Here is a 12,246-nt window from a genome sequence, read left to right as displayed (position 1 = left end):
GGGTGGGGGTCTCCACTTGCCTGTCGCTCATTTCACTCATTCCTGTCCTTCCAGAAGCAGACTTAAAATGTGGAGGAGCCGCCATGATGATAAACTGGAAGTGCCTGGCAAGCAAGTGGCAGAGGGGCAGGGTAGGCAGGAGGGTTGTCTAAGGGGTGGTGAGCTCCTAGAATTCTTAAGCAGTGAGATGACACCCCAGTATGGTTCCCTCTCCCCACTAAATTTTGTTCAGAGACACACAAGTGCATAGATCTACAGAGACAGAGGAGCTGGGTGTGTGTGTGTGGGGTGTCAGTTCTAGAAGCTCAGGCTAATTTTATTTCAGTCATTCCAGAGAAAGAAGCAAAGATAGGGAAATAGATGTACACACACACAGAGAAAGACACACACAGAGATTACAAGAGATTAGGGATAGAGATACATTTATGTGGGCAGAGAGAGAGGCAAAGACACAGAGGAGGGAAAGAATCTGGCACAGATGAAAACTCAGGAAATAATGTACTTTGTGAGGCGTATGATTAATTCAATTTCCAAAATCTTGCAAGAGTGGGAGTGGTTTCTTACCTTTGGTATCAGAGGGTCACTGCTCACAGTTCTCTGAAGCTCCTGCTGCACCCTTAGGTTTTTGTCTGTTGGTAGAACAGGGGAGTCTTGGGAAGGAGGTAGCATCCTTATTCTCTCACCTCTTCCTATTCTTGGGTTTATTGGGCTCCTTCCTTACTCTCTGTAAGGAGACCTTGCTTCTCCCTGATCTCAGTTGTAGCTGTACTGAGGTGTGCAGGAGATAGGGGTGGGAGGAATCTACAAGATAACTGGCCTTAGGGGGTTTCCAGTCTAATGAAAATCTTATAGTCAGGGCACCAAAACAGACCCAGACAAAGGACAAGAACAAAACTAGGTGTGGAACAGCTTTGGATATTGGTGTTGGATTGGGGAGGTGGGAGGGAATGGGCTGTTAAGTGAAGCCATGGGATTGGGGTTGGTCAGGGGAAAGTGTCCTGGACATAGTATCTGAGGAGGAGGATTGAGAAAGATAGGAGAGTATAGAGCTGGGCAAGTGAGGCAGAGGAGTGAGAGAAGTCAAAGATAAAGCCAGGGAGACAGGAGCTTGGTCAGTAATGGGGGTTGGAAGAGTCTCAAAGCGATTATTAAGAGTTGTTAGGAGATGCCAGCAGTGCCTCTGTGAATGTTCTATATGCAGTCCTTGGAAGGCTACAAAGGAGGGCATCTTCAGCTATTGTTAATACCCTACGGTGAGTTGAGAGATTGGGGATGGTTGAAGCTCCTTGATTTACAATCCTTTTGGGAAAAGTGTTGTGGATGAATTTTTGTAAGGGTGATACCCTTTAGAGCTAGAACTCAGGATCTCCAAGGTCCTTACAGAGTCTGGCCCTCTCTTCGCAAGTCTTCTTGATTGAGTCCTGAAGTAAAGAATAAACTACAATCCCCAGCGTCGCTTAGTGCTAATTTAGCAAGCCTTCCGGGGATATGAGTATTTCCTGCGGAAGTGGCCGCAGCTACGCCAATCTCCTTCCCTAAACAAAGTAGACTACGACTCCCACTGTCCTCCGCGCCCGGGGGCGGGGGAAATGAACCGGAAGCCGGATGGGGAGCTGGACCAGGTGAGGAAGTAGGAGGCTGTGAATCTGCGGTGTAGTGGGCAGGCTGGGGGCTCCCAGGGCTCCCGGGCGGCGGTTGGCGGGGTGGCGGAATGTCTGTGTTTTGGGGCCCCTCGCCCTGTCTGGGGCTTGCCCCGACGCAGGGACCGCCAAGCCCACGGAACCTCCCGGGAGGCCTGCGGGGACGAGGCTTTCCCATCAGGCGGAGCCCGTGGGCGGACGCGGAGATTTTCTGCGGAGTTTTTGTGTCGGCCCCTGGGAGCCAGGAGGGATGAAGTGGTGTTTTCGAGGCCATACCTTATTATTTTTATTATTATTGGTTTAAGGATTTGCTGATTGTCCCCGTGGATTTCTGGAGTGCCCCCGAGGGACAGGAGAGTGGATAGTGTCTTCGATTCTTTCTTCAATTCCTCGATTTAGTGTCAGAAAAACTAGGTGGCCAGACTTATCGCTGGAGCCTCATCTGCTTCTTCTGCCCTTAATGTGATATGATACTGTAATTTATACAATATCTACGTTTCTTAAGTCTCTGGCTCTTGGTGACTTTAGGACTTCCAAGTTCCTCTTTTGGGCTCTCCTAGTATTTTGTTCCAGACATTAAAGCTCGAGTCACAGTGTATTAGAATTGTTTATCTGTCCTCAGTAATTTATGAGCCTGGCCTACATTTTACTCATTTTGAGTTTCTTCCTCACCAAGAGACTGCCACGTTACCTATCATGTAAGAGACTCCTAAATATTGAAAAAATAAATTAATGGCTGGTGGTAGGTTGGGTGGAATTTCTCATTTTCATTTCATAGATAGAAGAGTAAAATGATTTGCTTAAGAGAACCTTAGAGTTGAAACTAGGACTAGAATTTGAATCAAATGATACCCAGCCTGTGGCTCTTGCTATCAGATCAGGCTTTAAAACCCTGGAACACTGAAAGTAATGCCTGTCATCTTGTGTACCCCCAGCCTTGCTGTCTCCAGCATAGGTCTCTAAAGATCAAAGGTACGTCCAATTTAAGACTTGACAGAGATCCCAGAGCTCAAGCAGCCAATCCACTCATGTGGGTACTACATGGGGAGATGTAAAGTAAGGGCCCCTGAGACATGTAAGTTCTCCATAGCTTCCTTCTCTGCTTGTGTTTGAGTATAGTTGGCCCTGGGTAGCCACCTGGACAGATCAGTTAAAGATTTCTGAGATCAGCCTGGGGAAGAAGTTCTTAAGTTTGGCCTTTGATTTCTTCCCCCCCCCCTCTCTTTTCCTCTAGGTTAGGGTCAGAGAACAGGTTGATGGATGAAGCTGTTGTGTCAACCGTGAGTTCCCATCTTGGGGAAGAGGTCATTCTTGACCAGGGCAAGGGGCTGAGAGGGAGAAAGAACCATGGTTCCTGCCATATGGGAGGTCCATATGTGATGGAAACACGTCCAGAGCCTCACAGAGCCCTGAGAAGCAAGCAGAGTACAAGTGGGCAGCTGATCCTTCAGTGACTTCACAATGTAGAAGTGGAGAGGAGTCCATCAGGAAAGGCTCTTTGGTAGAAGGTAATTTTCAACAGGGATGGACAGAGCTGAGCAGGTGTTGACTACCTAATAAGAGCTAGGACCTTGGAGACATGGAGCGAAATTGAACAGGGACTGGCCTCTGATCTCAAGTCTATTAAGGGGCAGTGTTTGAGTTCATGAAGAAGCCACTAACTATGGTGACACACAGTGGTTCTCTGCTTTCACCAGCCATCAGAAACACCTGGGGAAGCTTGTTTAAAATACAGATTCTCAGGTCAGACCTACTCATGTGGGGTGGGGCTGGGAAACTATGGCAAATGTTCGAGTGTCTTGAGGGAGGGAGGGGCTTTCCCAAAGGGATAGTTTGAGCCGCTTCTTGAAAGATGGGTATAATTTGGAGGTGTGAAGAGTGGAGGAATCACAGTCCTGGTTGACTCAAGGAGTGTGGCTGGATTTGTAGAAATGGGGCATGCAAAGTTTGGGTGTTGGGGTAGGAAAGGCATTTTGAAAGTGAGTGGAATGTTAGGTTGGAACACTGGGCTTGCATGGGAGTGGTGAGAAGGAAGGTTGGAAGGAATGGCCTTTGCAGGTTACAAAGCTCGCTTGAGAGTTCCTCTTCCTCCCCACTTCTTCCCTCTTTCTCTTCCCCCTTTGCTCCTCCCCCCCTTACACATAACATCTCATTCTATTTCTTATATTAATATTAAGTGGATATTACTAGTATTTCGATGAGGAAATCAGAGGCTCTGGCCATGATTACATAGCTTGTAAAAGTCTCTTCTGAGGCAGATAATCATCCTATTCACCACTAAAGCTCCTTGAATGTGGGCAAGAAGCTGGCTGGGCTGTGGGTTAGAGGGTTGTAGAATTAGCAGGGTGGGTGATTGAACATGTGGGTGGTTAAGAGTGTACAGCCTTGCGTCAGATAGTTTGGGTTCAGATCCCAGCTTCATGACTTGCTAACTGTGTGACCCTGGCCAAGCTGCTTGATCTTGCTAAGCCTCAGTCTTCTTACCTGTAACATGGGAGCAATAATACCTACCCCATGGGGTTGTTATGAGGATCAATGAGGTGCATCTGGCACAGAGCACTTGCTCACCACCTGGAAGCTATTGTAATTAGCCCTCTGTAATTAGTCTCTGGGCTATGGCTTTGCACCTGCATCTCATTCTCTAGCACATTGGTTTCCAGGACACAGCCCACCCTGGCTGGGCTTGTTTTATTAAGGGTGACATTAAAGGTGCTGAAAGTTTGCCACCAGTAAATATGTATTGGAAACTTATCGTGTGCTTAGCATGGCCTAGGAACCAGTGACTCAAGACCTGTACCTAATGGAAAAGAGGTTTGGAGTGGGGGGTGGTTGGTGGTTATGGGTTATTGTCACCAGGTGCTGAATGAAGAATACTTCAAGTGGGGAGAGAAGGGGTCCTCTCATTGCCAAGAACTGAGATGAGCTCAGTCCTGCCTGGAGGTTGGGGGGTGACTGATAGTCTCTTCTGAGCCCAGGAAATTGTAGTAGGGGCCCTGGCCAGCCTGGATTGCTCCCACTCTAGGGCTGAGGGGGGCCTCTGTCCATATCTTTTCCAGGTGATGATGACATGGCTGTGCCCCAGGCCTTCCCATTGGGGCCTCTCCAGGAGCCTGCAGGTGTCCTGATGGAGCCTCAGCTCTGCCCTCAAAGCTTGGCCGAGGGCTTCCTGAAGGAGGAGCTTCGGCTCAATGCTGAGCTGAGCCAACTGCAGTTTTCAGAGCCTGTGGGCATTATCTACAATCCTGTGGAGTATGCGTGGGAGCCACATCACAGCTACGTGACCCGCTACTGCCAGGGCCCCAAGGAAGTGCTATTCCTGGGCATGAACCCGGGACCCTTTGGCATGGCCCAGACTGGGGTAAAGGGCTTGGCTGCCCCTAGAGGGTGGAGTGGGAGGCTCCACGCTGGGTGCTTGGCTGCATGTGCTGTGGAGGAGCATGTGCACAGCTGTGGACGTGTGGGTGGGGGGGCGGGGGAGGGGCGTCCCTTCCCACTAAACACACTGGCTCCTGTGGTCTCAGACACTCTCCCGGCCTCACTGCCCATAGTTACCAAGCACATTAATGGTAGTTCCGTTTCCCCTGTGAGCTGTCCACTAATTGCCTCTGAGAGCCCTTCCTTCCGCCAGCCCCATCCTTACCTTACCTTGCCGGATCTCCCCTCTCCTTAGAGTGTGGTTGGGATCAGGAGAGGGACCAGGACTGCTGGGTCCTCAGGAGAGGCTGGCTGACAGGGTTGGGTATGGAAGCAATGCAGGGCATTCAGGCAACCTGGGTTCTGTTTTTAGCCGAGGAGAGGTTCCGAACAGCCAGGCTCCAGGGCTTGCCTGCTTTCCTTTCAGACCTTGGGATGAGTGACTGCCTCTCAGTGGGGGTGCTTGGCAGGTGGGGGAGGGGAAGAGGCTTCAGGGCAAGAGGCTCAATCGCTTTTATTGACCCCAGCTGGGGGATGAAAGATGATCAATGATGATCGATGGAAATGACAGTCTGAGGCTTGGGGCTGAGAGGGCACCCAGAGAGCAGTGGTCAGCCCTGTCCTTGTGCCTCCACTCACCCTGGTGGCCTTTCTGTCTCAGACCATTGGTCCTCAGTACTGCTACTCACCATACCATGTATAGGGCCAGATGTCCCCATGTACTCCCTCTACGTGGTCCCAGAGGCTAGTGGGGGTAGAGGCGAACAAATAGATTCTTTTGGGCCACAGTCCACAATTGGAGTAAGAGGGACAGGATCAAACCACAGGTCCAGGGATCCTTGTCTCAGGCCTTTGGGTGAAGGTGGTGGGGTTGGGGCGGGGGTGTTGGTGTCCAGGCTAGATCCTCATGGAGGGTGGGAAGGGGTCAGTTGGTCCAGAGTCCTCCAATTTGAAGCCCTCATGTCTCTCTCCTTCCCCACAGGTGCCCTTTGGGGAAGTGAGTGTAGTCCGGGACTGGTTGGGCATTGGGGGCACTGTGCTGACCCCTCCCCAAGAGCACCCTAAGCGACCAGTGCTGGGACTGGAGTGCCCACAGTCAGAGGTGAGTGGTGCCCGGTTCTGGGGCTTTTTCCGGAACCTCTGTGGACAGCCCGAGGTCTTCTTCCGTCACTGTTTCGTCCACAATCTGTGTCCTCTGCTTTTCCTGGCTCCCAGTGGGCGCAACCTCACCCCTGCTGAGCTGCCTGCCAAGGAGCGAGAGCAGCTTCTTGGGCTCTGTGATGCAGCCCTCTGCCGGCAGGTGCAGCTGCTGCGGGTACGGTTGGTGGTGGGAGTAGGGCGGCTGGCGGAGCACAGGGCACGGCGGGCCCTGGCAGGCCTGATGCCTGAGGTCCAGGTGGAGGGGCTCCTGCACCCCTCACCTCGGAGCCCACAGGCCAACAGGGGCTGGGAGGCGTTGGCCAAGGAAAGACTGAATGAGCTGGGGCTGCTGCCGCTGGTAACAAAATGAGTGCCCTGGGGCCCCGCACACTTGCATGGCCCCCACGTCATTGTTGGGCACACAGATGACTACACGCCTCCTGGACTGGAGCAACAAGGCCTTCCTCAGCTGCCTGGTTGCTGGGACCTGCTGTGGCAGTTCTGACACTACTCCCACTTGCCCTCCTGATTCCTGCTGTCTTCCCCTTCCTTTGGACGTTTCCTCTTTGGTCCTTTGGTACTTAACTCCACGGAGAGTCAGCACCTACAAATTGCTTACTTCACTGTTTTCCTTGGGAGCCTCTGTTCAGCTGAGCAACTTTTGAGGTCACGTTTGCTGTTTTAGAGAAAAGATGCTTGCCAGGATCCCCACCTATTCTCATAGAACAGGGGTCTCATAGAACGGACCTCTTTCCTCACAGGGACCAGACAAAGCATGGGGTGTGGTGGGTGTTAAGGATGAACTTATGGAAGACAGGCTGGATCAGAGAGAAAATTCAATGTGGCAGAGTGGGAAAGGCTAAAAGACCTGGACTTTCGTCCCAGCTTTGAGTCTTGTGAACTTGATGACTTTGGACAAGTTGATTAATCTCTCCAAGCCTGAGGATCCTCATCTTTAAAACGGGGGTCCCTACCTTATGGAATTGGTGTGGGGATTAACTGAGATAACACTTAGAAGTGCCTTGTGTGGTGCCTGTCATGAACATGGTGCTAATACCTCTTTCTTGCCTCGGGTGGGGAGTCACTGCACTATAAGGGAAGACCCTCAACTTGAAAACCTTGCTGAGCAATTGGGCAGCGGGGGTGGTCCTTGGCCTCCAGCTGTGGCCTGGGTGAGGAGCAGACTCTTGCCCTGCCAGAGATGGACCAATGACTTTATGAAAAACCCAGCCTGTGATTTTTCAGTCTAAGCATTAAAAGCTAAATCTTTTTGTGTTGGTCCCTTTTTCTCTCTTGTATGTCAAGGCTAGAAAGTGATAGTTTAGATTTTTTTCCCCTCGGGTAGTTGGGGGATGGTGTAAACAGTTCTCCAATTGCCTGCAGGGTCTCTGTTAAGGGGCCTGTCCAGTGGTTTGTCTGCTACTCAAGGCACTTTGGGGAGCAGGTGATGGGTGGATGAGAGCCTGGTATCTCCAGCTAACTCATTTCGTACATCTGCTGCATGGCTAGTTAGTGTGCCCCACTGGAAAGGGCTGGGAGATTTAATCAGTTCGGGAGTAGAGCAAGTCTTGAGACCACCTTAACGAGGAATACAGTTGGACTCTACCTCCTGGGACAGGTTATCTCCAGCTTTCAAAATTAGTAAAATTTTTAGTTTAAGTGTCCAAGCACCCACCCTGCCCCCATTGTAGAATAAAGAATTTGGCCTTTGTCCTTGGTTCTTTGGAGAAAGCCTCTAAATCCTTGGACTTTTCCAAATGATAGGAATTTCTTTGTTATTCACAGTGGATACCTCAGACCACACCTGAGTTTATGCTGAAGTTGGAGGGTGAGGGCTGATCATGCCAGAAAAACAACCATGTAATTAGAGGGTTGGGGCTTTGAGCCAGGTGATCTCAGTTTGACCTCCAGGGAGGGGAAGGGGGCTGAAGATTGAGTTCAATCAGGTCAATTATTTCAATCAATTATGCCTATATAATAAAACCCTAATAAAAACTCGGGACACTGAAGCTTTGGTGAACTTCCTGGTGGGTGAACACATGGATGTGTAAAGAGGGTGATGTGTCCTGATTCTGTGGGGAAGAGGCACAGAAGCTGTGTTTGGAACCCAGAACTTACCTTATATGTCTCTTCATTTGGCTGGTCTTGATTGATACTCTGTAATAAAACTAATTGTAAGAGTGCTTTACTGAGTTCTGTGAGTCATTCTAGCAAATTATTGAACTAGAGGGGGTCATGGGGACCCCTGAATTTGTAACCAATTAGAAGTGTAAGTGGCCTGGGGTCCCCTGAATGTGCAGCGGGCATCTGAAATGAGGGCAGTCTTACTTGGGACCTTGCCCCTAAACCTGTGGAGTGTGGGCTATCTACGGGTAGTTAGCATCAGACTTGCATTACCGTTTTGCATCCCACATGCCTTAGACTTCTTTTCCTCTCGGCTGCCAGTGCTACAGTGCCAGGCAGTCAGTACCCCATGTTGCAGAGCACTGGACGAGGCACTGGAATAACTGCACAGAGATAGATGCCCTATTCTCATGTATTTAGCTGAGGCAGTCAGCTAAAAAAGGGAAAGCTCCCTGGAGGAGATGGCATTTCAGGTGGCTTTAGTGGGGAAGTTTTGGAGAGCTTAGAGAAGAGCATTGTTATGTTCAAGGGATGGGAAGTAGATTAGCCTTGACTTGGCCCAATTGGGAGGAAAAGCTGGAGAGGGAAGTTGAGGCCAACTTGTGAAGGGTCTTGAATGCTAGACTAACTTTTGAGAATTGAAAGTCTAGTGGGAGAAGTGTGATACACAGAACACATACTTTAAAGCACCCTGTAGGTGGAAACCCACAGATGAGGATGAAGGGGCAAGCCCTATAGGAGGCAGTTGTAGGTGCAATGGCGTCAGGAATGGAAAGGGAGGGGGTTAATGTGTAGGGAGGATGTTCTAGGGCGATAGCAGGGTCCAGGTGGAAGCCTAGAATTGGGGTGAGACTCATGAGATGGTGGGGGTAGGGTTGGGCATAGAGGTACTTGAATAGCTGTGAACAGGATAACTTGAAGACAGGTGTGGTAGAGTCACTGCTGTATCTGGCTTCTAGTGGGGCTGTTGCCTTCAGCTCTTGGGGTGCATTCTGTCAAGGAGAGGCTGATTAGGGTCCCAGGCCTGCCTTTCTCTAAGGGCACTGTACTAGTCTGCTAGGGCTGCCATAACAAAAATAACCACAGACGGTGGCTTAAACAACAAATTTATTTTCTCACAGTTCTGGAGGCTGGAAATCCAAGATGCAGAAGTCAGCAGGTTTTGTTTCTCCTGAGGCCTCTCTCGGCTTGCAGATCGCCGCCTTCTCGCTGTGTCCCCCTATGGCCTGTTCTCTGTGCACTACTCCCTGGTATCGCTCTTCTTATAAGGACACCAGTCATAGTGGATGAGTGCCCTACCTTATGACCTCACTTAACCTTAATTACCTCTTGAAAGGCCCTGTCTCCAAATGCAGTCATATTGGAAGTTAGAGCATCAACATATGATTTGGTGGGTGGTGCACCATTAAACATTCAGTCCATGATAGGCACCTAAAATGTCACAGCTTTTTCTGTCCCCCACCAGTTTCAACCTCTAGCAGATGAAGGTACTCAGGAGTGCCTTGTCTCCAGTCTGGGAGGGCGTGGAGGCTGGTGTGGTGGTTTAGCTAGCTGATAGGACTTAGTCCACCAGACAGGCCCCTACCTCCCAATTCATTCTAGAACAGTTTCTTCAGTACAAATAAGACTCTCCTTAGGGGGGCCGGCCAAATGGCACGTTGGTTAAGAGTTGGCTTGGGACACCAGCTCTGAGCAGCATGGCCCCAGCTCGGATCCCACATGAGGGCCAGTGACGCTGCGCCCTCTACAGCTAAGATGGTGAACAACAGCTCGACCTGGAGCTGGGCTGCCTTGAGTCACTGGCGATGGCGTAGGCTGCAGCCCCTGCTGCAGTGGCTGCTGTGAGCTACCGTGAGTGGCCGGCAGCCAGCGTGAGCTGCTGTGAGCCGCTGTGAGCAGCCGTCCAATGGCTGGCGACTGATCTGCCTCGCCCGGGAAGAGCACAATGATCACAATATCAACATGGGCCAGTGAAGGGACATCCTCCACAACTAGACCGAAGAACAAAAGGACAGCAACTTGTCTGTTCCCCTTCCCCCGATTCCCCAACCCTGTTTCCCTCCCTCAATACCACAATTAAAAATCTTAAAAAAAAAAAAAAATCTTAGGGAAAGCTCATTGTTTTCTTTAGCGCCAAAGGGAATGGAGACTTCAGCTGCTATAAAACAATATTGTGAGAAGCATTTCAAAGCCAAATTGAAGTGATTTGGATCATCTAGAGTTTTGCAGTCCAATGTAGTAGGCACTAGTCCCATGTGGCTGTTTAATTAAAATAAGGAAAATATCAAGTTCAATTCCATAGTCACCAGACATATTTCAAGTGCTCAAGAGCCACACGTGGCTAGTGGCTACTGATTGGATGGCACAGATAGGGAACATTCCATCATTGCAGGAAGTTCTGTTGGACAGCACTGATCAGTGGCTTACAACCCTGTCTGTGAATCAGTTCACCAGCGGAGGTTTAAAAAAAGGACAAGTGTCCCTGCTCCACTTAAGAGATTTTAGATTTTGACTTGGGATGTCTGAAGTGCAGCCTTGTATCTATTTTTCTTTGGGTTACAGATATGCAGCTAAGATTAAGGCAGGATTACTCTGGTGCCTTGAAGGTAAGGAGTGGGTCTCTTATTTTCCATTCCCCAGTATGTAACTCCACACCTGGCACAAAACAGGTGTTCAGGACAAATGTGCAAGTAACGCAAGAACCTGGTTTTGGAGATCTAACCCAAGCTGCCTAGTCACTAACATGAGTATCCCCAGAGTTGCTTTTTCCCAGGGATGGTGATTCAAGTTCTGCTTCAGAGGAGTGATAGAAGCTTAAAAGTCCCATCCCAACATGCATGTGCACACACACACATACATACTCAATTTGTGCTTGGAGTAGGAGTGCTTCTGAGACTGAGGGATGGAATGTGTTGGCGAGTAAAGAGACCCTTCCTACTCTTTTTTTTTCCCTGACAAACAGGATGGCTCAAAGGAAGACTGAGTCTTGAGTTGGACCACTGTGTGGTCCTTTCTTTTCTCAATTCAAATAACATATATTGATGTTCGCTGTGTGCCATTCCCCACACTAGGCATGGTAGGGAGTGACAGAGGTGAATTAGGTGGTTCTTTGCCCTCACGTTGCTCACTGTCTGGTGCTGGGAGATACAGGCATATAATTATAGTATAAATCAAACGGGAAACGTGTTGTGAACATGTTCTAAACACGGTGCTCTGGGCACGCTGACTGAGGACGTGATTAGCCCTCAGAGTGTGGGTAGGAGGTGTGTGTGCCTATGAGAGGGCAGTGACTGGAGAGTTCTCTCATCAGTTGACAATCTTGCTACCTCCATGGAGTGGCTGTTGGAAACGGGGTCCACTGTGTCAGATCTCTCCAAGAATTTCTCAGCCCCAACTGCAAGGAGATAGAACACAAGATAAGAGGAGGGGCTGGGGGGCAGGAATTGGCAGGAGCCAAGGGTTGGGCGAGGCTCTATGGGAGACGGGAAGTGGGGCTTCCTCTTTCATCTATTGTTCTGTGAACCTCCAGGATAGCAAACCCGCAGCAGGTTGTGTCAGCGTTGCCAAGTGCTGGACGGAAAAAAGACCAGAAACCCAGCCTGGGTATAGCTGGGCAGAGAAGATTAAGTAGAATGCAGGGAGGGAATAGAGATTGTGGCCTACCCTGGACTAAGTCTCTAACTGTTCAAATTTTCCTGTGTAGGAGAATGTAGGCCAGCTGTTTTCTATTTTTTCCTAATGCCCCAAAGAAGGAAATAATTTGAATGGAGCATGAGCTATTGAGGTTAGACACATGGATAAACTTCCCAGCTATGACCATCAGGTGATGCAGATATAAACTGCTTTGGGGGAAGCTGAATTGCTTTCTTCTATAGAGGACTTAATGCCAGCCTGGCCCCAGCCCAAGCTTACCAATCAAGGTTGAATT

General features: G+C 49.8%; 1 protein-coding gene across 5 annotated transcripts in view; it reads left to right on the top strand.

The window, feature by feature from the left end:
• Positions 1–435: 435 nt before the first annotated feature.
• The window catches only part of SMUG1 (single-strand-selective monofunctional uracil-DNA glycosylase 1), a 63,961-nt gene continuing 52,150 nt past the window's right edge, over positions 436–12,246 (top strand). The window contains exons 1-4 of one of the 5 annotated variants that reach the window (XM_019659760.1): positions 436–1,622; positions 1,946–2,338; positions 4,697–4,998; positions 6,037–8,378. In XM_019659760.1, the coding sequence (XP_019515305.1) occupies positions 2,269–2,338; positions 4,697–4,998; positions 6,037–6,564 (900 nt within the window). In that variant the 5' untranslated portion in view covers positions 436–1,622; positions 1,946–2,268 and the 3' untranslated portion in view covers positions 6,565–8,378. The other 4 variants (XM_019659762.1, XM_019659761.1, XM_019659763.1 and 1 more) reach the window with 4 other exon arrangements.

The sequence above is a fragment of the Hipposideros armiger genome, unplaced genomic scaffold (genome assembly GCF_001890085.2).
Source record: "Hipposideros armiger isolate ML-2016 unplaced genomic scaffold, ASM189008v1 scaffold_303, whole genome shotgun sequence".
Lineage (NCBI taxonomy): Eukaryota > Metazoa > Chordata > Mammalia > Chiroptera > Hipposideridae > Hipposideros > Hipposideros armiger.
The sequence above is the reverse complement of the archived record's forward strand: the minus strand, read 5'-3'. Positions and strand labels throughout refer to the sequence as shown.